The sequence below is a fragment of the Rhinolophus ferrumequinum genome, chromosome 26 (assembly GCF_004115265.2).
Source record: "Rhinolophus ferrumequinum isolate MPI-CBG mRhiFer1 chromosome 26, mRhiFer1_v1.p, whole genome shotgun sequence".
In the NCBI taxonomy this organism is placed as follows: domain Eukaryota; kingdom Metazoa; phylum Chordata; class Mammalia; order Chiroptera; family Rhinolophidae; genus Rhinolophus; species Rhinolophus ferrumequinum.
In genome coordinates this window covers 8374016-8400421 of record NC_046309.1, presented here as the reverse complement: position 1 = coordinate 8400421, position 26406 = coordinate 8374016, and the positions used below count along the sequence as shown (strand labels likewise).

The 26406-nt window shown below is 44.4% G+C and overlaps 3 protein-coding genes across 4 annotated transcripts; 2 read left to right on the top strand and 1 right to left on the bottom strand.

Annotated features, from left to right (window-relative positions):
* Nucleotides 1-4156: 4156 nt before the first annotated feature.
* TAS2R4 (taste 2 receptor member 4) lies at nucleotides 4157-5059 on the top strand. The gene has a single exon (XM_033099159.1). The coding sequence runs from the start codon at nucleotides 4157-4159 to the stop codon at nucleotides 5057-5059; it is 903 nt and encodes a 300-aa protein (XP_032955050.1).
* An 11115-nt stretch (nucleotides 5060-16174) lies between these two features.
* On the top strand, nucleotides 16175-17062 carry TAS2R5 (taste 2 receptor member 5). Its single transcript, XM_033099160.1, has one exon. The coding sequence runs from the start codon at nucleotides 16175-16177 to the stop codon at nucleotides 17060-17062; it is 888 nt and encodes a 295-aa protein (XP_032955051.1).
* Nucleotides 17063-20168: 3106 nt separating this feature from the next.
* Nucleotides 20169-25456, bottom strand: PRSS37 (serine protease 37). Of its 2 annotated transcripts, none has more exons than XM_033099161.1 (5): nucleotides 25423-25456; nucleotides 23112-23253; nucleotides 21622-21875; nucleotides 20912-21048; nucleotides 20169-20345 (listed from the first exon to the last, which is right to left on the bottom strand). In XM_033099161.1, exons 1-5 carry the CDS (start codon nucleotides 25454-25456, stop codon nucleotides 20205-20207), a joined length of 708 nt encoding a protein of 235 aa, XP_032955052.1. In that variant the 3' UTR covers nucleotides 20169-20204. The 2 variants fall into 2 exon arrangements, with proteins under 2 accessions (XP_032955052.1, XP_032955053.1); XM_033099162.1 differs by having other exon boundaries at nucleotides 20205-20345; nucleotides 21625-21875.
* Nucleotides 25457-26406: the final 950 nt, after the last annotated feature.

The following is a 26406-nucleotide window of genomic DNA, read 5'->3' as shown; positions in this document are numbered from 1 at the left end:
GATTTTCCTCTCTTTTCATTGAACATAACATCTTCCTCGCGAGTTTTGCTTGGCTGTGGTTTGGTTCTCGGTGCCACTGGCTAAGTTCTGAAAGATTCCTCCTTCTGTTTCCCCTGTGGCTCCGTTAAATCCTACCCTGACCTAACAGTCCTGTTGCAGTGAATACACTTAGGTTACCAGTACTGTTCATTTCACTGGAACGCGGCTGGAAAACGTAGAGTTCCCTGAGTGGGAGTCTGCTGTGGTAGTCCAGTTGGCTGAGAGCAGTGACCTTCCCTGAGCGTGAATGTGGCATCAGATTCCTAGGTAGGAGGCCATCCTCATCCCTAAAGCTGTTTCCTCTGCCGGAGACATTTGCAGGCGACTCCTCGGAAATCTCAGACTTGGTTATGTGACTTCAGCCACATGTGAACTGCCATTGATCAAAGTTGAGGGTGGGAGTGGGGACATGGGTCTCAGTAGTAGGTGAGTTGCCGAGGAAAGGAGTGTCCCCTGCTCCTCGAGGCACAGTGATGGGAAGTGTAGCTATTTTGGAGAGGATGGGGTCTTCTGAATGTACCAGGGGGAACACCTACTGTGCCAGCTCCTCACTGAGTCCCAGGGCAGGGGAAGAACTACCCGATTACGGCCTCAGACCCGTGTTTTTTTTTTTTTTTTAATTAAAGTTTATTGAGGTGACAATGGTTAGTAAAGTTACATAGGTTTCAAGGTACACTTCTGTAATACACCATCTGTATTTCTCCTTGTGTGTTCACCACCCAGAGTCAGTTCTTCCATCACCATATATTTGATCCCCTTTACCCTCATCTCCCACTCCACTCCCCGCTTGCTCTCTGGTAACCACTAATCTATTGTCTGTGTCTATCAGTTTTTGTTTCTTTATTTGTTTGTCTTGTTCCTTTGTTGCTTTCAATTTTATATCCCACATATGAGTGAAGTCATATGGTGTTCACCTTTTTCTGTCTGACTTATTTTGCTTAGCATAATAATCTCAAGATCTATCCATGTTGTCGCAAATGGCACTATTTCATCTTTTCTTATGGCAGAGTTGTACTCCATTTGTAGGTACACCACACCTTCTTTGTCCAGTCATCTATCAAAGGACACTTTGGTTGTTTCCATGTGTGGCCACCGTAAATAAAGCTGTATTGAATATTGGAGCATGTATATCTTTATGGATAAATGTTTTCAGATCTTTTGGGTATATACCTAGGAGAGGTATTGCTGAGTCAGGCCTGGTTTTGAGAAACCCTGGAAGAGGCCATCTTATTTGTTTTGTTTTGCTTTCAGAGAATTAACGTTAGTTGCTAAGCATCTTGAGACTCTTAGATCTAGTTGTTTCATGTACAAGGGGCCAGAACCATGACCAGGTTCCGTGGGTCAGAGTACGGGGATGAGAATTGTCTCTGCATTTGGAGTCCAATTATATGTTAGCACTTGTTCCTGAGGCCACGTGTTGCCTCCACACACATCTATTGTTTGGTGTATTGCTGGGAACTTTAACACGTGACTCACTAGCAGCTTATGACAGTAGCTCATGAGACCATCCATGTTTCCATCCGGGTACTCTCTGACCCCTTGGGCCCAGCTCGTAGATCCTGACACTTAATGAGATTGAAGTATAGTTTGGGTACAGGAGGATTATAAATGAAAAAGGCAAAGCAGAAAATGATAGCAAAAATACACTCCAAAATTTCTCAGGGTCAGTGCTTGCCAATGCTCTTTACTTTCTGTAGGATCCCCGCTACTTCCCGACTGTTGAACAGGGCTATCTAATAGATCTTAAAGTTGTGTTTGTGATTTTATTGACATGAGCTAAGTGCAAAAAAATGGTATTTGTCCATATCCTGCAGGAAGTTCTGTTTTAACAAAGCAAAAGTGACCATATAAACTCCAACAACTGCTGCCAGCACTTGTGTAATCATGTTGTGGTATTTCTACATTTTACTGGACTAGAAAAATATGTAACGTAGTGGCAAATACGTCATAGGATTGGTGTGAGGATTAAATAAGACCACGTATGTAAAGTGTTTTAGCAACTAAAGCATAGTACATGCAGTACAGACATTAGCTATTAGTATTATAATCGTCGAGGGTTGAGTCTGAAGTATGTACCTCGTGGAGTCCTCTCTGATGACAGTGAATCAGTGAACTTTCTTGTTACTGGTGGTATAAGAGGACAGGTGTGAGGGACGTCTGCTCCTTCCAGCCCCCAGAGAGTGACGGGAAGGAGGGAGGGAGAGAGAAACGGGATTGCAGGTAGAGCAGGTGAGAGTCTTAACTTGCCCCCTCTCTGAGGTCTGGTCCAAAGCTCCCTGTTTATAGTCAGTGGGAGCAAGGCATATAGGCACAGTCAGCCTTGAGTGCCGGCAGGGCAGGCAGCAACCAAGGGACAGGGACCTCTTTTTGGAAGCTCGAGGAGGCAAGGATGCTAAGGGAGCAGACACGACACTTCTCTGCCACCGTGAGGCAAAGTCCATCTCGCCCTTCTCCTCACACACCTGGACTCCAATGAAAGGAGAGAACCGTGATGTGGGGAGGCCGTCTCAGAGATTTGTATTTTTAAATATGAAGAGACTTGAATGTTTTTTTGAAGACATTCTTTGTATTATCCCATTGGATTAAACACTTTCCCGACCCACAGAGGGGGGCTCAGGAGAAAAACCATGTTACTTTTAGACAAAATTAGGAACCTATTGTTTTCTCCATGCATCTGAGTTTGCAGAGTGGGTAAATTTTGTTAACCCCACTACAGTTAAATTGTCATTGTCACTTGGTGGAGCTGGCCAGGTGACCAGAGCAGCATTTCCAGGTTAACCCTGGAAAACATATTTTCAGAAGTTCATGAGGGGAGTTTCTCGGCACGTGCTGACCAGCCTCAGTGTCTGTCTGTGGAACTGATCTGGGCAGGCCTCTGTCAGTATAAAAAGCTGTTGTCAGCAGCTCAGGGAATTCTAGGCTTGCCTTCCGGTCATCTGTGTTAAAGGGCCTCGTGAATTTACTCCCCGCTCTGGACCTGGTCATCTTCACATCTTTGTTCCTTCTCCTCGTCGATTCCTATTTGGATTTGGTAATAGGACTTTGGATGCTTTACCATGATGCTGGCTTGGTGACATATATGTGGCTGCATCCAGGATTGTCCAACTGCTAGAGTGGATAAGAGATGCCACCCTCTTGCACTCATTCATTGTTTTCGGCAATATCATTTTCCAGACATTGTGCCCTTTCCTCTCTTAGCAATTACAGAGAAATCAGGCAATAGAATGCCTCTCTGTTTGACCTACAAAACTGTAACTAAAGCTTTACTGTGTATCTGGTACCAGAGTGCTTTTGATTGTCAGTTAAATGTCTAAGAGGAAATAGCCACGGGTGATTTTAGATTAACCCATTAACCCAGACCTATAAAGGAACCCATGAAATGGCTGCCATTTCTTTTCCAAACAAAAGCAGATCACGCAAGGCCCAGATCTATATATGCGACTGGTAAAGGAAGGAATCATCATGAGAGGATGGAATTCCCTGGAAAAGGCTTTCTCGAGGAAGTGTGAGGTCCCTGAACTTGACCTATCAGATAACTGTAAGTCCCCACAGGTGCGGAGAGGTGAGAGGGTAACGGTGGCATGGCCAGAATGACAGCTGCAACGTGAACAGATTAGAGAGGAGAGAGAAGTTGGATTCAGGTAATTCGTGGATGTGTGGGTGGGGGCGGGTGGGTAGGAGAGAGGCATGGGGATTCCCACTGTATCCTGGGGTTGCTTAGAAGAAAAGCTGCGTTCACTGTGCAGCAGTGACAGAAGCACTGCTGGAGTGGAACCCTGTCATTTGGACTTGAAGTCCTTGAAGCCTGCCATACCTCCTCCCTTCAGCTCTCCTTCTCTTAGAGGAGTGGACTCCCAGGTTCACCTCATCTGTTTTAATTGCGCATTTCTAAGGAAAACAGGATATGGATGAAGAAAGAGTTAATGCAATCCTTGAAAGATTTGCATCTCAGTGAAAGCAGCTGGCTCTGAGACCACTAATGGCTCATTTGCCACCCAGAGGAAAATTAAAAAAGGAAATGTCCTTCCTGGCTGGATCCTGGTGCCCCTTGTACATTTAAGTATTTCTCCTGCCCTCACCATCAGCACCACAAGTGTGGAAACCTGCATGAGTCAAGATGCTCCAAAGATTGTATTTCTCTGCTGTGGGTGTCTCAGCGATTTCGGATTTTGTAGGACTCATTCTGAATCTGTTTATTGTAGTGATCAACTACAAGACATGGGTCCAAAGCCACAGAAGCTCCTCTTTTGATAAGATCCTGTTCAGCGTGGGCATCACCAGATTTCTTATGCTGGGACTGTTTCTACTGTACGTTCTCTGCCTCTTCATGGCTCCAAATACTGAAAGGTCAGTCTACGTACCCGCTGCTTTCCTGTTGTGCTGGACATTTTTGGACTCTAATGGTCTCTGGTTTGTCACCTTGCTCAACGTTTTGTACTGCGTGAAGATTACTGACTTCCAACACCCAGTTTTTCTGCTCCTGAAACGAAATCTGTCCCCAAAGCTCTCCAGGCTGCTGCTGGCCTGTGTGCTGGTTTCTTCCGCCACCACTCTCCTGCGTGTTGTGCTCATACAGACGGTACCTTTTCCTGAATTTGCGATCAGGAGAAATGGCACAATACTTGACGTCAATGAGGACGTCCTGTCTTTGGCGATCTCTTTGGTCTTGATCTCATTTCTCCGGTTCATCATTAATGTGACTTCCACTTCCTTGTTAATACATTCCTTGAGGAGACACATACAGAAGATGCAGGGAAACGCGAGTGGTTTCTGGAACCCCCAGACTGAAGCTCATGTGGGCGCCCTGAAGCTGATGGTGTATTTCCTCCTCCTGTACATTCCCTATTCGGTCTTTAACCTGATCCACTACCTCCCTTCTTCTGTGGGGATGGATTTGGGAATCAGGTCCTTGAGTACGATTATTTCTACCCTTTTCCTTGTAGGGCATTCTCTTCTCATTATTCTCACACATCCTCGACTGAAAACAAAAGCAAAGAAGATTCTTTGCTGCAACAAATAGTGGTTTATCAGTTATAAATGGTGGTCAGAGTCACTTCATGGTTTGGGAGCAAGATTTTCTCTGTGAGCAGTTTTCCCAGTGGCCTGAGGAATTCATTTTTTTAATCGCTGGTCTGACTGCCCAGGCCTTTGAGTGCCTGTGTTTCAGTTTATTCTGCAATTTTTTTTTGCTGATATTTTAAAATTAGGCCCTTTCTCTAAGGAACTTGTTGGAAGTATTACTTTTCATGTATTTTGCATGGGCATTGCATCCCTGGGTAACGGAAATCACCATTGTTCTGTGGGTTACTGAAGTGTAACGGGAAGCTCCCCCACATTTAGAGTACAGTGCTGTTCACGTCTGTAGTGTAAGTCCTGGCAGTTGTTTATTTTTCTTTTTTGCCATGCAAGTACCTGACTGATGCTCTTCTTTTCTTCTTCTTTTTTAATTGACGTAACATTGGTTAATAACATTATATTAGTTTCAGATATACAGTATGGTAATTCAGCGTCTGTATACTCTATAGCGGGCCCATCACCAAAAGTCTAGTTTCCATTTGTCACCATACATTTGACCCCCTTTACTTGTTTCACTCTCACCACACCCACCTTCCCCTCTGGTAACTACCAATCTATTGTCTGTATCTATGAGTTTGTTTTTGTTTTGTTTGTTCATTTGTTTCTTTTTGTTTTATATTCCACACATGAGTGAAATCATACAGTTTTTGTCCTTTTTTTTTTTTTTGAAGGGGAACAGGACTTTATTGGGGAACAGTGTGTACTTCCAGGACTTTTTTTTTTTTTCTTCCAAGTCAAGTTGTTGTCCTTTCAATCTTAGTTGTGGAGGGCACAGCTCAGCTCCAGTTGCCGTTACTAGTTGCAGGGGGCACTGCCCACCATCCCTTGCAGGACTCGAGGAATCAAACTGGCAACCTTGTGGTTGAGAGTTCACGCTCCAACCAACTGAGCCATCCGGGAGGCAGCTCAGCTCAAGGTGCTGTGTTCAATCTTTAGTTGCCGGGGGTGCTGCCCACCATCCCTTGCAGGACTCGAGTTGAACCGGCAACCTTGTGGTTGAGAGCCCACTGGCCCATGTGAGAATCGAACCAGCAGCCTTCGGAGTTAGGAGCATGGAGCTCTAACTGCCTGAGGCACGGGGCCAGCCCAGTTTTTGTCCTTTTCCATCTGACACATTTCACTTAGCATAATACCCTTAAGGTCCATCCATATTGTTGCAAATGGCAATATTTTATCTTTTTGATGGCCAAGTAGTATTCCATTTGTGTGTGTGTGTGTGTGTGTGTGTGTGTGTGTGTGTGTGTATGCCACATCTTATCCATTAATCTGTCAACAGATACTTAGGTTGTTTCCATATCTTAGAAAACAGTATGGACATTCTTCAAAAAATTAAGAATAGAACTACCACATGATCCAGCAATGCTTCTGCTGGATATTTATCTGAAGAATATGAAAACAGTAATTTGAAAAGATATCTGCACCCCTATATTCATACAGCATTATTGATAATAGCCAAGATGTGGAAACAACCTGACTTAAGCAAGGCATCCACTTCAAAGAATAAACACATTGCCAGCCACACGACTAGATAGAGAGCCAGGTCACCTCCCCCCACCGAGCCTCCTTGGTTTGAGAGATCTTGGCTGATTTTAATAACTGACCATTTGGGCCACGTGGTTTTTCTTTTCCTGCACTTTGAATTCCTGCTCTTACGTTTCAAATTCCCCAATAAGGAGTGAGCCCTCGAAACCCTCCCCTACCCACTACCGCACCCCAGGCCCATGCACTCTCTACCGTGACCCCACTGTGTGGCCCCACGTGTACTGTATAATTTCCAGGTTCTGTAAGTAATAAACCTTTATTATTTCAAAGTCCCCTGATGGTTATTGCTGAAAGGCATATTGTAGTCACCTCAGGACCTCAAGGGCCAGTCCAACCACAATACTGGCGATTGATCGGCGGAGACCAGCACACAACAACATTGTTAGGTAAACATTTGAGGTTTAGCTGAGGAGCCCTGACTCAGCACTGGGGAGCCATGGGATTGGCTTCAACATAGCAAGAGGGTGCAAAGAGAGAAGGAGAAAGGGCAATATTTTATCTTTTGGATGGCCAAGTAGTATTCCATTTTGTGTGTGTGTGTGTGTGTGTGTGTGTGTGTGAGAGAGAGAGAGAGAGAGAGAGAGAGAGAGAGAGAGGAGGAAAGAAAAGGGTGAAAGGACATAGGTGTACATTCTGCAGATGTACAGAAAAAGTGTCTTCAGCTTGCTGGGTGACAGTAACTGAGCTGTTACTCCCAAGAAACTCTAGGACTGAATTTCTAGGTTTGTTCTAGAAGGAAGGAAAGGGCCAAGGTGAATAGTATAAAAGAAGCCCAAACTGTGATGGTCGCAAGGACCTTCAAATCCAGGGAGGTCAAAAGCAAGTGCCAAATAGTGCAATTAACACAATCTGAGATTGTACCCCGTCCTGTGATACCGGAGCTCAGTGGAAAGCCAAGAGGAGCCCTCAGGCCGGCAGGGGGAGTGCCTGCCTTTGGGTGAATTTATGTGATTTCTTTGTGAGTTGATTCCTTGAGTTGTATGGGCATCACAGTTCTCCAGGAGAACGCTCTTCCCCCCCTGACTGGAACAGCAGAACTATGGCTAGGAGGAGCAGGAATCTGAAGATGAAATATTGCTAAGTTTTGGAATGGGAACTAGGGAATATTATATAGTTTTTAGGGTTTATAAAAGACTTATGTAATATTTGCACATCTCAAAAGAAATAAGCTTACTAAAATATTCTCTCTATTAACAACAACAACGAGCGAAATCTCCGAATTTTGCAAATTCTCTGATTTTCCTTATTTTGGCTACCAGAATCTTGACTGCAGTATTTAGTAAAAATTACCCAAACCAATATTTTGTAATACAAAACCTGGAGGTATTCATCCTGTTAGAATCTTACCAATAAAAGATAAAAGGTTTGCTGAGGGTGATTATATGTATACTATGACATGACAACTCTAAATGAGTAGCAGAAACCCTCACGGTTCCCCAGGACCTGTTCTCTTTTCCCTCTCTCGGCCATAGAGTATTTGTAGCGACCGGAAATTTGGCAGCTGGCTACATTTTACAGCTTTCTCTCACAAGTAGGTGTTGCCGTGTGACCAAGTTCAGCCAGTGGAGTATGAGCAGAAGTGATACATGGTTTTTATGTGGCGTCCTAGCACGGGTACGTCCTCCTTTCCTGTGTGTTGAGAGGTAATAATGGGCCATCTTGGATCATGTAGCTGAGGTGGCTGCCTGGGGATTTTGGAGCAATTAAATCCGTCCTAGAGTTGGCTCCCTAGTATCTGCCACTGTGGAGCTGTCACACCAGCTCTGGACTGCTTACACCTTTACTGCAGGACTGTTCAGGAGAAGCAACCATCTCCATTCTTTCAGACATTGTAGTTCTGGATTTCTGTTGCCTCACTCAAATATTTTATGCTGTGCCATAAGTACATATAAGAATGTACATCTGTGATGAAGTGGTTTGTAGTTAGTTAAAGAATATTTTTATAGGACCTGAGAAAATACTTATAACATATCACTAAGTGAAATCAAAATGTGTGTATGCAATATGATACCAGTTTTTGCAAAAATAATACGTATAGACAAAGAAAATTGCAAACAGCAATAATTATTAGGTGGGAAGTTTTGAGTAATTTTTTTTTTTTACATTTCCAAGTTTTCTATGATGAACATACATTTCTTTTGTCATCAGAAGAAAATGTACTTTAAAATATATACACTATGTAAGTATCTATATGTCTATTTGTCGATCGAAGAGCATGTCGGGTGATCTGGTGTCAGCATCTTGTCTTCACTGAGAAAGACGAGGTGAATAACCTTTCTTCTGCTTTGTCTGGATTCTTTTTCTGGAACTAGCCAAGTTCTTGTTTGGACATTTCTTGTTTGTCCTACACTGCTTTCAGTTTTTCCCCATCTGGGCTGGATATGCTGTTTTTCTATTAGGACTGCTTTTGTGATTTGAAGCCAGCCTTGAGTCTTTGCCTTGGTACTTGCCCAAAGTCTTCCAGGGGCGCAGTCTTTAGCAGTGCTGCGAGTTTGGGGTTTCACTGGCTCTCATGTGCTCTGCCACGAAGTACTTACTAACCAGGAATTTAAAAAATGTTTTTGGAGTTTGTTTCTTCAAGGTCTGATAACTTACATGCTCTCTAAACATACAGTAGCCTGCCTTTTCCCTCCATTCTCTGCCTCTTCAGGAAAGGAGAGGGGATGTTTAAAACTTTGTTAAAAAGAGTGACTCTCTGCAGTGAAGGGTGGATGCCAGGGCAGTGTCTGTGTAACATCATGAAACATCCACTGTGGTAGCTGCTATAACCTGAGGGCATTGCCGTTCGTGGTTATCTGCCCGATATTGTCCGAGCTACATTTTCACACGTGGTTTTATTGCTTTCTCACAACTTCTTTGGCAGTATAGGTCTTATTATGCCCATTATACAGATGAGAGGCACAGACAGGTTAAGTAAATGGCTCATTATAACAAAACTAGGCAGGGGTAGATCCAAGGCTCCAATTTGTCTTCTGATTCTAAAAATCCAATTCTTTTTCCTCTGTATCATACGGTGGGTGGAAAGATGTAGGGGTAGAGTAGTATCATGCTGATTATAAAGCTTTATTTTCTAGAGGAAGAAAATATTCAATATGATGTCTGAAACAGGGTTTGTCCAACCTGAAAACTCACCCAGGGCGGCTGAGATATATATTTATCTATTTATATCTATCTATCTATCTATCTATCTATCTATCTATCTATCTATCTATCATCTATCAATCATGGGTTGGAGAAGGGAGTTTAGTTTCCTTAGGTGAAATAAATGTCTTGATGTCCTGTAGACACTGGACTTTTAGTCCTGAAATTTATGTGAGATACATTTTTAAACCAACACGTAGTAACATTAAAGAAGAAGCCATTTTAAAATTTCCTTTAAATCCTGCTACTTGGGAAGGAATAAGCCAATAGAAAGATGATGGGAAAGTAGATACAATTCATGTAAGAACTAAATGAAATTTCTAGCCAGTTCAAGGATTTAAAAACTTTTTTTGGTTCGCCTAAATTTCACTTAAATGGGTGTGACTCTGGGTTTCCATAATCATTGTTACCAGCATTTTGTTGATGAGCCATTTTCAGTTGTTTAAGAAAGAAACCAAAAGAGAGAGAGACAGAGAGAGAGAGAGTAAGAGAGAGAGAGAGAGAGAGAGAAGGCATTGAGAGGAAGGAGACCTTAATTTTGTAAAGCATGAATTGAATGTAACTTTTAAGATCGCCTCAAACACCAGTCTTCCAGTGAAACCGAAGCTTACTGAAGGCATTTCAAATAACTTTCCCAATAATGCTCTTTTTTGTAAATTAAAGCTGGAGACGGATCTTCTAGTCTAGCCCACTGCTTCTCAAAGAGGGCCGGAGAGGTGAGAAGCAGCCAGGGTGTGTTGGGAATTGTTTTCAAATTTTGTGTGCTCTGCCTCCCACTCCTCCTGGGTGTGGGAGTAGAAGGGGGAAGTGGGAGTTTAACAAAACGTCCCCAGGGATTTGGATAACTGGCCCATGGCCAGTTTTATTCCCTGAGGAGGCAAAGGGGGTGAAAGGAAACTGTATATGTGTGAGAATTTGCCTGGCATGGAAATTAACGACAAGGAAGTGATAGGAGTTCGTGGAGGTGGGGGTGCGGGAGGGTGGGGGTAAGGTCAGCAGCAGGGGGTGGGGCAGACCACACACCGTCCTCCCCAGGTGTATGGGGGCAAGGTATGAGGTCAGTCCTCTTGGGGCCTGGGGGAGTATGAGCAGTGACATCATGTCAGAACAGTTAGATTGTTCTGGATTACGGCCGTGAGGTAGGTAGGGCCTGGGAAAAGGCATGACTAACTGTCAGCCGGAAGGAGCAAAAGGCCCTGGGTAAGTGTCTCAGTGTGTGTGCAGCTTGCTTGCAAATGAGGTGTTTCAACACAGGTACATCCTTGATTTGTTTGATAACATTTCTGATCTGTTTTAAATACAGGAAAATTATTCATCTCAGTTTTGCTGCTTTCATAGTTAAGACAATGACTGTAGAATGATGATCTGAAATCAGGTATCTAAAGAGAAGACATAGTTGAATATACTGATATTCCTCAGAAAAATCTCTCTCACGCGTAGCTACCCATCTATACCTTTGGCTTTTGTGTGTTTTTAAACATCTGGGTAATCAGTCTCCCTTCTTTCTTCTTGCTTTCCGGAAATTCTGGAATGGTACCAAGCTGATCGTCTTTCTTGAGAAGCAGCAACTTAATTCATCCTTTATTTGCATCCTATGAATAATAGCAGACGTCAGGGGCTCTCCTAATTCATTGAAAGGAGTGATTATGGAGAGACATGACCAGGGAAGGAAAGAAAAAGAACAGTCATGAGATAAGAGTGTTTTCTAGGCACCAGGCCGGGTAATTTCATCCGTCTTTGTATCATCACAATAACCCTGTGAGGTAAACATTATCGTAATTGTAATAAAGAGGAACCTGGGTTGTAAAGGTGAATAGACTTGACTGACTCATCCAAGGACACGGCTACTACCTGGTTAGTTGGAAAGCAAATCCAAATCTGTCTGACGTGGAAGTGGCTTGCCTTTCTATGAATGGCCACCAGTGCAGGTTTCCAAATTCCCCTTACAGGAGCTCGTTGTGCGGTGTGTGTGCCATGGAGGGCTGTGCTACCAGGAACCTGTGAGCACTTGGCTTCGGATGAGCAGATATCTGGAAAGCCCTGCCTGCCATCGCTGTTGTTTGACTTTTTCCTTAGTGTGATCCTTGCCATGTTACGGGAGAACCTCAGTCTCCTAAGTCTGGAAGAATACAATTCTCAAATTTCATACCAACAGCTTTCTGTAACAGTTTTATATAACTTTTCAAAATTGAAGTTTGAATTTTTCATTATTTTTCAGAAAAGTTGCCGAGAGTATAGAGCGCTCCCCTGTTCGCCTCACTGAGTTTTCCTGATGTTACTATTATTGTACGCTTCCTGGTGCGTTTGTTAGAACTAGGAAACCAGCACGGATACGTTATCTATCAGCTAAACCACACACCTGAATCAAATTTTACCTGTTTTCCCACACAGGTCCTTTTTCTTTCCCAGGAACCAGTCCAGGATATCATGTGGCATTTAGTCATCAGGTAGTCTACTCACGTCTGTGATTTTTCTCAGTCTTTCCTCGTTTTTCATGACCTTGACAGTTTTGAAGATTACCGTTTGGGAATTTTATAAAATCTCTCTCAATCTGGGTGTGTCAGATATTTTTCTCATAGTTTGACGGGAATTATGGGCCTTTGGGGAAGAGTCCAACAGAGGGGAAGCGCCCTTCTCCTTGTGTCACCTGACTACATGATCTCCTCATGACTCGGCACTGGCCACCTTGCCTTGACGACTTGGGTAAGGAGCTGTCCGCCAGCTTTCTCCACGGTCCGGTCAGTCTAGTTCCCTTGGCCGACTCTGCCCTTCAGAAGTATGTCTCTAAGTCCAGCTCACCCTCGAGGGAAGGGCAGCTAAGCCCGGCCTCCTAGGGAGTCTCCCAGATCTTGCTGCTGTGCGTCTCTCTCTCCCAAATCTTCATACGTACACACGCAGAGACAGAAAGAGCGCCTGCTCTGTCATCTGCCAAGTGCCCTCACTGCCTTGCTCTTTTACTCCATCCACGTTCTCCGTCCCAGAATGCTGCTGGTGCCTGCCCCGTTCTTCCTCAGACCGGGATCCTTGCTACGCGCAGGCCGTGAGTGCACTTCTCCTCCTTCCACACCTGGGTTCCGTACCGACCCAGTGAGCAAGCACTGCGTCTCTCCGTAAGGTGGTGGGGAAAGAAGCTGGAAAGACTCTGAGTGTATGTACACTTGCAGTGCTTGTTCCTGTGACACATGCTTCGTAACAACGTGCTTCCTCGCTTAGTTTCCAAACATCTGCACTCATACAACGCATTAAAAGAATTAATTTGTCTTGACGCCATCTAGTGTCATTATAGGCACAATTCTGGGAAGCATTGGAAAGGCAGCCGTGTACAGAAATCCGAAATGTTTGAGTCCTTGAGACATGTCAGATGTAGATACAGGTAGAGCTGTACTTAGTCTTGCAACTTGGTAGAGGGAGAGCGTGGTGTGTGTGTGAGAAAATGTCAGACCTGAGTCTTTGAAACCAAAGTCCTGTAGCTACTTCTTCCCCTTTATTTGGCTTTTTATGCCTTGGCTAGCCTCTTCCCATCATCTCCAGCTCGTCCCTTCCAAGCTCATCACTGTCTCCTCTCAGAGACACTTACGGCTGGCTGCCCACACTTCTCTCCATTCTGTCACCGTGGTCATGAGGAATCAGACGTAGAGAATTGTGGAAGGTGGCCTGTGCTTGGTGATCCAAGAGGCTAAGACATGGGAGAAAGACCTAGTAAGCCCATACTCTAGGTAATTTCCAGCTATAAAATTAATTTACTGTAAAGTTAATTAAAATTTTTGTTCTCAGTTCTTCTTCTCATTTCCTCTTTGATTTTGAGATAAAATAAGAGGGTTACATGAAAAACAGAATAGAAACCAGGGTGATTGTTCTCTAAGCAATGCAAAGTACATTATTTTAATAAACTCCAGAATTCAAAACTGAGTTTTCATGTTTTGCATCACATTTTTCTAAATTACTGCTGATAATCCAATTTTCTTTGCCAATATACTGACTGTCTCCCTTGATGAAAGAAAGTAGAAAATAGCTATAATTTCAAAATAATGTGTGTTTTATAAAAAGGGGAACCTGTGCATTAATTGCTAGGTAGTTTTTAGGCGAGAGGTTTTTCTTATTGGAATTAACTAATTACCTCAATTCCGTATATGGCTTAGCCTTTCTTAACACCAGCCGTCAAGTAGTCTGTCAAGAAACCATCTTTATATTTATGGAGATGTTTTAGGTTTGTTTTAGAGGCCAGACTAGGCTTTCTGGATACATGTCTGTTGGCTGCCAGGCTTCATATGAAGTTCCACTGCCCAGGACTTCCAGTGGGGCAGGGCAGGCTGAGAGAGAGGGGCCGTCACGGCTGTTACCAGAAAGCCACCATAGAAGCCTTACTCTTGGAGCGGTTCATGCCTCATCTAGATTTTCTGGCCGGTGGCAGATTGTGAGCTTCTCCTCTCTGTCTCCACAGCTGCAACCAGAGTTTTTAGGCACCTGGTCTTGCAGGGGTAGAGATGGTACCCAGTGGGTGCCCCCTGGAAACAAGGGTGCCCATTGCTCACAGCTGTGTTCCTAAGCCTGATACACTGCCTGGCACGTGATTAGTGCTCGTAAATCTTATCTGAATGAATGGAAATCCAGCCCTACAGTCCATTATATTATTATTAGAGTAGCCGAGGCCCAGAGAGGGGCTGGCCTGCAGCTTCTTCAAGTGCCCGCTGGGACCAGGTGCTGGGGCTTCTGGTGCAGAATGCTTCCTGCTACCCGCAGGCTGCCTTCCTAAGAGCTAGCCTGCCTTTCTTCTTCTTTCTGATCGAATCTCTTGTTCTCCTCATTTCCTCATAGTTGTTTCTCGCCTGGTTTGAACCCCGTGTCTGTTTTTCTCTTTTCCTGTGTAACAATACAAACTTAACAGCTTCAAGCAACATACACTTCTTATGTCACAGTTTCTGTGGATCAAGAGTGTGGGCACAGCCTAAGTAGGCTCTGTCCACAGGGTCTCACAAGCTGTGATTAAGACGCTGCCTGTGTTGTACATCTTAAACTAATATATTGTTTATATACTTAAAGTAAAAAAAAAGAAAGAGATGTCTGGAGCTCAGGGTGCTCTTCCAAGCCCCCTGGTTGTTGGCAGAATTCAGTCCCTTGCAGTTGTAAGACCATGTCGTCATACTAGCGGTCAGCTGGGGCCCAGTCTCAGCACTTCGAGGCCTCCCGCCGTTTCTCACCATGTGGCTGTCTCACAACATGGCAGCTGGACTCGCCAAAGCCAGCAGGAGGGCTCAGTCCCTCTTCCAAGACTTGATCTTACTAAGCGAGGCCCACCTAGGGTTTTTGATTAACTCAAACTTGAATGATACGGGACCTTAATGACATCTGCAAAAGCCCTTCATCTTTGCCATACGTTGTCACCTAATCCCAGAAGTGACATCCCCTCTTATTCACAGGCCCCACCCCAGCTCACGGGTTGCCCAGGGTGTGTACATCGGGATGGGAATCCCTGGGGCCATCTTGGGGTTTAGCCTGCCACAAACACAGCTGCGTCGGCTGGTTCCAGGGATGTTCCAATCGGGACAACAAACGAAGCGCTTTCCCTGTATTTCTTGGTACCTGTGCTAGTCTGTTTTCACTTCTTCGAGCTCATCTCCTTCCTCTCAGGCCTCGATGTGAGATACATGCTAAGTCAAGTGTGCGTGGACAGTTGGTCATAAAGGGCAGAGGTGACCTCAAAGACCCTGATCGCGGGAACGGCTCTTCTTCCTGACCTCCTCTGTGTTTTATTATTTGGCACTCAAGTAGGGTATGTTTCGGTTCTCTGTTTTCTTTTTCTTTTTTTATTAAATTTATCGGGGGTAACAATCTGATTGTTTTCTTCCTCCAGACTTTCCCTGCTTCTCTCTTCGATAATGAAATTTCTGAGTATTCAGCTTTCATGCTAATATGTTCAGAGTTCTTTTTATGAACATCAAATTTCTGTTTTATACATATGCGCTCCCATCTGGTAATGTATGGAACTTGAGAATGTTTTGATTTGGGGTTTCTGGTCGGGAGGTCTTACCACATGACGTGCTGGTATCTGAACCCATGACCTCGGAAGGGAGGGTGGGTGTCCGTGGTACTGTTTCAGGTCTCTGAGTGGAGGCTCAGAGTTCATTCCTGTGGATGCAAATACCGAGGGCATCATAACTTCGAAACTCTGTGTTCCTGGTCACAGCTGTTCAGTCTCTGCTGGAGGACAAGTTACAGATGGGCAAGACCAAAGCCACATTTTTGTAGTGTGAAAATCTACCGTGAGTGTGGCGTCACCCTCAGCGGCTGTGAAGCTCAGCCAGGAGCCCCACACACATTCGGTAGTACTGACGCAGGGTAGCTCCTGAGACGGCAGTGAGACACTCCTTCCTTGGCCATGCAGACTCCTGTCCTAGGACTGCTGATGGTGGTGGCAGTGGCGGAATTTCTCATTGGCCTGGTTGGAAATGGAGTCCTCATGGTCTGGAGTTTTAGAGAATGGTTCAGAAAATTCAAGGGGTCCTCTTACTACCTCATTGTCCTGGGCCTGGCGGGCTGCCGATTTCTTCTGCAGTGCCTGATTATGATGGACTTGAGCCTGTTTCCACTTTTCCAGAGCAGCCATTGGTTTCACCACCTCAATATCTTGTACGTTATGGTAAGCCAGGCCAGCCTGTGGTTTGCTACTTTCCTCAGCATCTTCTACTGCAAGAAGATCACCACCTTTGAGCACCCTGTCTACCTGTGGCTGAAGCAGAGGGCCCATTGCCTGAGTCTCTGGTGCCTTCTGGGGTGCCTCCTGATCAATCTGTTACTTGTAGCCCAGGTTGGCTTTACGCTCGACAGCCCTTCCCAAGGAAACAGCAGCCTTCCGTACCTCCTTTCAAGCTGGCACTATCTCCGGCTATTACAGCTCAATGCAGGAAGCTGGTTGCCCTTCATGGTGTTTCTTGTGGCCTCTGGGATGCTGATCGCCTCTTTGTATAGACACCACAGGAAGATGAAGGTCCACACAGCGGGCAGGACGGACGCTCAGGCCCAGGCTCACATCACTGTCCTGAAGTCCTTGGTCTGTTTCCTTATTCTTCACATGGTTTACTTTGTGGCCAGCCCCTATTCCATCACCTCCAAATCTTCTGTGAATCTCACCACTGTCTTCCTCTCGGAGACACTCATGGCTGCCTATCCTTCCCTTCATTCTGTCATATTGATCATGGGGAATCCCAGGGTGAAGCAGACTTGTCGGAGAATCCTGCAGAAGATTGCATGTGCCTGGCGGTCCTAGGGCCTGTGAGCTGGAGAGAAGGGAGTGGAGAGTAGGGTGCTCTTTTGAGACACTCTTCTGATAGCTCTCCGTGAGGGAGCTGACTTGCACGGCTTTAGAAATGTTCCTTCTTTTACACCAAATCAACAAATGGACACTAGGAAATACAGAATACAAATCAATACTGTTTCTTTTTTGGCAATGCAAAGTACGTTATTTTAATTGTATTATAGAAATCAAGGCTGGGGCTTTATGTTTGGTAAAAGGGATGTTCTATTCTATTTATATATAGTAAAGAATTCATTTCTCTTAAAATTACATATATGTTGCATCTTTTCCTATTATAGGAAACAGACATTGGGAACAATTAATATAGTGATGATTCACTTTTATGAAATTTCACCTAATGTTTGTCCATTAATGTTTGTCATGTTAGATAAGCTTTAACAAGAAAAGAAGTATCAAATAATGTTCCCATTTCTCTACAGTAGTGGGTCCAGTTGTCTAACTGAAAAAACCAAACAGAGCATCGTTATATTTCTAGAAGTTTCTCCGAGCCCTAGACTTGCTTTTTAGGATAAACGTCAATTGGCTGCCATGAACTGTGTTAAGCTTCAAAGTCCAGGACCTGCAATGGGGCGAGATGGGAGCGAGACGCACTTGCTTCTGCTCTCAAAAGGAACTCTGCTCCTTGAAGAGGTCAGGCCTCGTCCTGTGTGGTCATTTAACCATCCTAACTGTCCACTCTGGTCTCTCCACTGCCTGAAGTCAGAGTTTTAGCATGCCAGGTCTTTGAGTTAGGTGGACATCGTCTAGAATGACACGTCCATAGCAGCAGGAACGGTGTTGTTCTGTTTTCTCTTAGGTTCCTGCTGCCTGGACACAGCTACCTAGCCCAGATTAGTCACTCGATAAAGATTTTCTAAATGCTCGATTAGCTGTGCTGACTAGTCTCACAAGTCCTCTTTCTCTTTCATAGTATAAAGAAACTGAGGTCCAGAGAAGGTGGTGACGGTGCTGGGAGCAGAACTTCGTTTCCTGACTCCTGGTCCGGAGTTCTTTCCTTGACATCGTGCTACCTTCCTGAAGAGCTGGTTTTGCCTTTCCCTCCTCTGAATCCCATCCCTTTTTCTCCCATGTTTCCCCGAAAATAAGACCAGCTCTTATATTAAGTTGAGCTCCAAACGACGCCTTAGGGCTTATGTTCAGGGAATGTCATCCTGAAAAATCATGCTAGGGCTTATTTCCCGGTGAGGTCTTATTTTCGGGGAAACATGGTAGGTGCTTTCCCAGCCTTCTTTTTAGCCTCGTTTGAACATTCGTGTTGGTTCAGTTCTAGGGGACCTGGAATCTCATGGACAATACTTGATATACTTAATTTTCTTTCATTTTTTAACGCGCTTTCATTAATCTCTCTAACGTGTGTCTTTTCCTCCCTGAACGTTGTGAACTGAGCTGCGTACATGCTGCGCACACGTGGAGGTTAGTCACCATTCAGGGAACCGCTGGCTCTGCTGATGTCACCGTGAGTTGTGGGAGGTCAAGCACCGTCTTTTGTCCTCGGGGAACGATAATCCATCCTTCTCAAGTAGCGAGATGCTTCTCCTTGGTTCTGTTTTAGTAGTAGCATGAAGTTTTCATTATGCCATGCCTGTGTTTCTACAGATGTCCTTTGTGACCCGCTGTTGTAATAATAATAACAGCACCTAACATTTTTATTGGACTTTATACTTTATCAATATTCTTACATATAGTCCATTATCTCGCTTGATTTTCATAGCAACTCTGTGCAGTTAGTAATTCTAGACAATGAAATTGAGGCTAGACTGATGATTTGTTTAAGACCATCAACTGGTAAACGATGCAGGTAAAACAGTGCCCTGTTTTGGGGCTCCAAATCTTGTGTATTTCCTTCCAGTAAACCTTAAGTCCCTCTTGTTCATACTTGTAAGAATTCCTGCTGGGCTTAGCTTGTGGAGTGCTGAAGTTACTGAGTATTTTTAAACAGATGAAATAAACACTGAATCTTTTGAGTTTGGTACTGCCTGGGCGCCAAGGTCCAAAATCATGACAGACTGAAGTTTCCAGGACTTGCTTTTCTTAGGGACAAAACACTTGGGTTTTTCCAGTCACCATTTGGGATTGAATTTCCTTTTCTGTACATGTTTAGTTCACGATGGGTGTGAAGCTGCTTTGTGTTTTATCCCAGAAAACAAATCTGGAGGCAAATCCGTGTTGTTGAATAGGTTCCTGTGTAATTGAATCAGTTATACTTTGCATTCTCAGAGCTGCAGCTGGATCCATATGCACGTGTGTGTGTGTGCGTGTGTGTGCGCGTGCAGGTGTGTGGATACAGCCTTCCTTTCTATTGTGTGGTAGGGTCTGTGACGATGCAGCTTAGGGGAGGACTAAAAAAGGTTCACGCAGTACAGAAAGGCAGATAATGAACTGTGACATTTGCCCGTTCCGCTCTCCGTTGTTAGTCCCTCTGACCAAATGGAGTCGTAGTTTACCATTTGTCTTAGTTCTTTTGGTGATTACTTTCCCAACTCGAAATGATAAGATTTTACCTCTCTTATTTGGTTGATCAACTTTGAACTGTATCTCCTGAGTCCCATTCGTTCAACTTTGGGGATATCACTTAACCTCAAATACAGTCCCGTCTTAAAATTAATTTTTTAAATTAGTTTTATTTATTTGTCATTCTTCCAGTCATTAATTTGGTAACTTTAAGTATTATGTTTTCAACTTTACTCTTTGGAACCATAACTTATGACTATAGAATCTATAGAATTTGACATTTTGGGCGTACAGTGCTGGCTCTGATATCTACCAGCTATTGCTAATGTTAAGTAACCTCTTTTAATCCCAATTTTCTCATTTAAAATGCAGGGAAAACAGATAACCTCAGAGGTTTGTTAGGGGCATTAAATGAGATAGTCGATGTAACCCAGTGCAGTGTAGTCAGTGCTCATTTCATCTTTTGTTCTTAGTTCTTCACATCATTGTGAGATATGGGCAGAGACACAAATAAGCACAACATAGGCTACTGGTGTGATGCATCCAAATATTTCTATCTGGACATTTTGTTTTGAGTTTGGGGCAAATAGCGCTTGCATAGTCAATGGCAGATCCGGTGGCTGCAGAGCAAGCACTTGGGCTCTCATTTGTCTTTGGTGACGTTCTCAACCCAGGATACGTATTGGTGAACGTCAGTGTAGATGCCGACATCCCCTCCCATGAAGTGTCCAACCTCGATCCCCTGGAGCTTGTTTCTGCAGATGACAGTAGCGACAGCCACTTCCTACCAGAGGTCGTGCAGAGAGAGGGAGAGAGAGAGCGATGGTCAGATCTCCTCACAGGACGCCTCCAGCCCCTGGCTGGCACGGGCCCTGCCCAGGGCAGTGCACTGGGTCATGAACACAGCACGGAGTTGGGGGACAGGAAGCTTGAGTTACTTGTCCAGCTTTGCCCTAATTAGCCTCATGTGATCTTGACAGAGTCAGAGAAAAATCTCTCTAGAACTCACATGTAAAATGAATCAAACCCCACTTATTGGAACGGGTGAAGCCAGTTTCAATGGGTGAAAAGTTTGCATTGGTTTTTTCACAAATACCCATTTTCACTTGCAGCTAATGAGATTAAAAGTACTATTAACTGCAGGTACTAGATGAAGCCCTTAAATGAATAAAGAGATCTGTCAGGAGAGCCCGTTACTGATGAAACAATGGGGACTTGCTGCAGCCTTTTCAAATTCTCAAAAAGGTTGAGAGGATGAGGGCTTTCTAAGTTTTTTTTTTTTAATATCACGATTAATAGTTAACTTGGAACATACAAGTTAGTGAAAACTGTATATAGACAAAAGATTACCCCAAAAATTCGGCTGAACATTTTCATAAATTTCACGCATAAGGAGTTCCTGTGGCTTTTTCCTTGTTCGGTTTTCTGGCACTCTTTATCAGACATCACAGGGGCCTCCAGGTTCTGCCTTAAATCAGGGTGTCTGCCTGAGGGAGACGGGGATAAAGAAAGTTTCCTACTCACAACTGCGATTCAGCCCTTCCAGCCACCACCCTCCACTGCAACTGGTGTTTTGTGTGTGAAGAAAATAAGGACTGAGAAAAAGGGCGGAAATCCTCTTGGGCAAGGCTATGAGAGTGAATCCTAGCGATTTGGAAATGCCTTTACGTCTCTGTAAAAAGTAAAGTTTTCCTTCTACTCAGTATCCAGTCTTGGAGGAGTAAGAGGTGTCCTGACTCCAGCTCTCTGAGGTCTTCTCTCCATGTGACATGAGCCCGTGTGGGAGGGAGAGCACAACCTCTTTAATGTGAACCGACACTCAGGAATGATGTCCTGTGGAGTCTCTGTGGGTCCAGCTGCCGAAGCCCCAAGAGGCAGGGAGGCATCTGATACCCTGGGAAAGGAGGGGCTTTGGACTTCCGGGCGGGGCTCTTGTTGCTCATGTGGTGTGTCCCAGGGGTCCACCCAGTGTCCTCTCCTCTCTTCTCAGCTATGCAGACATGGGTGTGCCCCTTGCAGGGTAACCGATGATCCTGATTAGCTGTGGGAGGTGCACTCACCGCTGTTGTCTGTGCTCCAGTCCAAACCTGAAAGCAGACAGACGGTGCCCGGCCGGACGTTGCTGGTGGCGAGGGCCAGCGGCTGGACCTTGTGGCTGAGGTTGGCCGGCTTAGCCAGCTTGATGAGCATGAGGTCATCCTGGGGGTCGCTGTGACTGTAGTTCCAGTAGCGGATAATACTGACCGGGTGAAGGGTCTGCTCTGTCCCATCTCTGATTCTGATCCGGAAATTCCCCAGCATCACTTTCAGGTTTCTGGAGGGAGAGGGGTTGGAAATAGTCACTATCCTCATCGTGTGTGTCGTTGTCCGGTCGCCACCAACGCCGATACTGCATGTCACCATGTGCCAGGTGCTTCCTCTGGATTCTGGGGCGCCCCATTTACCACTCACAACACATCTATCAGGTGGAGTCTATTCTAATCCCCATTTTACAGATGAGGTAGTGGAGGCACACAAGGGTACGTAACTCTGGGTCACACAGTCAGTGGTCGAGCCTTTAGCTATTGTTTTCATGTAGTGTCCTGAATGTGATGGAGAGGGAAATTCTGCATGGCATGGATGTATTAGTATTTTCCCTCCTTTCCAGCTCCAGCCTCCCCGGTTGGGCGTTTCCATCCTGGGACAGGTAAGAGGAGGGGACGACCTGAGTGGGGGTATCTCCTGTTTGCGCCATCACATCCACTCATAACCCTACTTTCTCCTGCTCTGTCCCTTTGGAGCATGATATATGTGGACTAAATCAATGCATTTTGGCCAGCAGGAAGCACCGGAAAGTAACCGGAGGAAGAAGTGTGAGGTTGGAGGATCTGTCCCCCCAGGTCCCTTCCTGCAGGGTTACCACAGATGGACTGTTGGCTGTGTCTCGTGACCAAAGGTTACAGCTCAGATAAGGCGGTCTCTCCATACAACACTCCTTCCCTCCACGGCCCTGCCCCCTTGTAACCGGTCTCTCCTGCTCCTTTCTAATACTGACCCTGCGAGTACTGAACCATGCTGTGTGTTTTCGCTGTTTCCCTTGTCCAGGCCTTTGCCATTATTTATTTATTTATTTATTTATTTATTTATTTATTTATTTATTTATTTTAAATCTCCTTAATTTATCGAACTTGAGTACATCATAAGTTCCCTGCTGGTCGCTTAACTTATAAAACACATACATATTGCCAGTGAAAAGCTTGAAGAAAACTGATGGGAGACTGAGGAGGCGCAATGTGTAGACAGGGTTCTTTAACAGCAGCGCCGCTGACGTTTTGGGCTGGACAGGTCTTTGTTGGGGGGCTGTCTGTGCATCGTAGGGTGTTTAGAGCATCCCTGGCCTCTGTGCACCAGACAGATGCCAATAGCACAGCCCTCCCCCCTCCTGACTCCATTACGACAACCCAGAATATCCTCACACTTTGCCAGAAGCACCCAGAGGGGAAGTTGCCTCTGTCTGAGAAAGGCAACTGCAGGCTGAGTAGCTTTTCAGGGGCTGGGGCCCAGTACTCACGGTAAGTAGCAGTGAGCTGGGGCCAGCACCCAGTTGTGTTTGACGAGGACACCCACACAGGGGTTGAAGTGAGACTTGAGGTATACCAAATAGGGCGCGTGGTCTTCTTTCTGCACGAACGAGTGAGCGGAGAAAAACGTCCCTGAGAAAACAATGTTCTTACTGTATGACATTCTTAGAACAAACAATACAATCAACCATTTGCTAGGTGAAAAGGAACACGGGCAATTTTAAAGAACTGAGTGATTGGTGAGGAAATGTGAAAATATTTGACATTTTTTTCTAAAACTGAATTAAAATGCATTATAATAATCATTTTTGTTTAACATTGGTAAGACTCAAAGAAAGTACAGGGAGAAAGACTCATTCACTGTCTGTAGGAATGTGAATTGGTTCTCTTTTTGAAAAGCAATTTAGAAACAGGCATCAAGAATTACCAGTGGTTCATCACCTGTGACCTCATTGTTGCAGCCCCACGAATCCATTTTACAGAAATAATCACATACAGACAAAGATTATGAATAAGCGTCGCTCATTTTAGCACTATTTATAATAGCTAAAAATTGGATCCATAAATTTCCAATACAGTAATGTTGGACATTGAAGTGAAAAAATACATAAACAAATGGAACATCGTACATATTAAAATTGTGTTTCTAAAGAATATTGAACAGCAAAGGAAATATTGATAACTTTTCTTTAAGTTTAAAATAATAACAAAATCCAGTAATTCAATTGTCTAAAAATAAGTAAATAAGGAAAAAATAAACTGTTTAAATGCAAAAATAAATAGACTCTGGGAATAAATTCAAACCAAGTGTTAGCGTATGTTGACTGAGAGGTGCGATTATGAATGATGTTTATTTTTTCTACTTTTTAATATTTCCAAATTTTCTAATATAAATGCAATACTTTTATAAATGAATTATTTTCAGAAAATGAGAAGAAAGGGAAGGAAGGCTAATTCTATTATTAGAAATAAAGTATTTGTCTTGTCTTGGCTGCCCTCGGTACTTCTGTTAAGTCACCCCAAGCCTAGCTAGGCCTGTACCTCGTCCTTTCCTTCTCTGTGTGACCACCCAGTTAGAAACCCCAAGGGAGAAAGGGTAGAGTGTTAATAAGAATACAAGACTCTGGAACTCTTGTTCTAAGTGCTTTACATGGATTTATTTAATCTTGACGGCGACTCTATAATGCAAGTCATAGCATCCCCATTTTGACTGCAGAACCTGAAGCCCAGATGGATTAATTAACTTGTCCAAGCTCACACAGCTAGTTTGTGATGCAGCCCAGGCAGTCCGTGGAGTGGTGGAAAATGCCTCACCAGCAAATTCTGCCATCAGAGCTTTATGGAAGCAGGGAGTGCAGGAGGTAGGAAACTTGCATCTGATCGTTTGTTCCTGCCTTCTTTATTCCCTGCATTCTGAGTCTCTACGCTTTTGAAAAAGGGAATACCAGATGTCAAAATAAGTCCTCTGTCCTTGTGGCCACAATGGGACTTGCCCAGTGGGTGAGGAGGCCCACATTTTATTTTTATTTTTTTGTTATTATTTTTAAATGTATATATAACATTTACTAGGTAACATAATTAAGGAAAAGCAGTAAGAAAGCAATTAAGTAGTATTATAATATATGTCTGGGGGCTTAGACTAGGGTAATGTAGCAGGGAAAAGAAAAATCCAGTCTAGTAGGCTCTGTAATCTTAGCAGCTCGCTTCCTGCCCCTAAATTAATCACCAGAAGCTCATAAAAGTTCCTTTGCCCTATATCCAGTTGCGTCTAAAATTCTTTCTGGACCTCATCTCTCAAACACGCTTACTCTATCTTACCGGTTCCACACTACAAAACTTTCTCCATATTTCTCATTGGTATTCTCAATCCTTTCCCATGGATTTGCTCTGACCTTTCATTGATTCATGGACCTTTAATCCCAATTCCCCTGTGCTCTGATCACATGGTCATGGCCAACCCCCTTCCCTCTCCCATGTCTCGCCTTCCTTAGCTCTTAGAACTCCAGTTCCACATTTTAGAATAACCGGGGGGTTGGGGGAGCATTCACCATTCAGCATTTTTCATGGCAGGCATGCACCGTAACCCACCACCGAGCTTAGCACTGGAAGGGTGGGCTCAGCCTGTCCTAGGAGCCTTTGGATTGGGTCTAAGAGGGGGGACCCCTAATTCTGCTCATGATCAGTCGTTTTGTTTTGTTTTTTTGTCTCTTTTTTGCCTCCTCTAAACATCCTGCAACTGCCTTACTCCACCCGACATTAACCTGTGTCTTATAGGACAGAGTAGAAGTCAGAGGTACATACCCACAAGGACAGTCAAACAGAAGATAAATTTCATTGCAGTCCAGACCTTTCCCTGTGAAATGTGACAGAAGACCGGCAGGTGTGGAACCTCCCTCAGCCTCGTCCTTGAGAACACCTGGTAGAATCAGCGAGGGTGGTTAGGCGGGGGGCACGTGATGGGATTGGAAAGCAGCTCTGGGCATCCACAGGGGAGGAGGGGGGTTCCAACAGACAGACGGGGAGGCCCTTTTGCTCCAGGGAAGGTGGGGTCTATTGGGGTCTTTCAGGGATAGAAGCCTAGTTCCTTAGACTTCTGGATCCCGGTCCCTCTATCTGCTGTCCCTAAAAGTCCATCTGACTAAAAGTAGTTCAGCTGTCTGTGGGCCACAGGACTTATATTCTCCATGATATTTCTGAGGCCAGAGCTATGGGGGACAGGATTTTCCACCTGAGCTCAGGAACACAGTGTCCCTAGGTCTGCTCTGAACCCCCTAGTAGTTACTTATACTTCCCCGCAGCCCCTCCCATCTTTATTACACTCGCTTCACCTTTCCCTGTGATCACCAATTTCATCACTCAGTCATCATCACCATTTGGGTCTGGTTGTCCCGGTCCACAGCTTTGAGCTAAGGAAAGGTAGAAATGAAAAGCATTCGCAAAACAGTTATTTTGACAGTTGGGGTATGGTTTACATTCTAGATTACATCAGATCTAGGATCTACTGTATGTTGGTGACAATTCAGAAGGTAGCACCTCTAAGTACTTTTTAACCCAATGAAAAGATTTCTCAGCCAATAGTAGATTGTCTCCGTCATCCTAGGGAGCACACTCTAACAAGAAAAAGAACAGCACTGCTAATAGCTACCATTCATCCAACGCTTACTAGATCCCAGGCACTGAGAGAAGTTCTTTGCAGACATGGTTAGTGGTGATTGTGTATTAGGTTAGCCTGAGATGTAAACTTAATTACACTTTGTATCACTCCAACCCTTTACATTTTCTTAA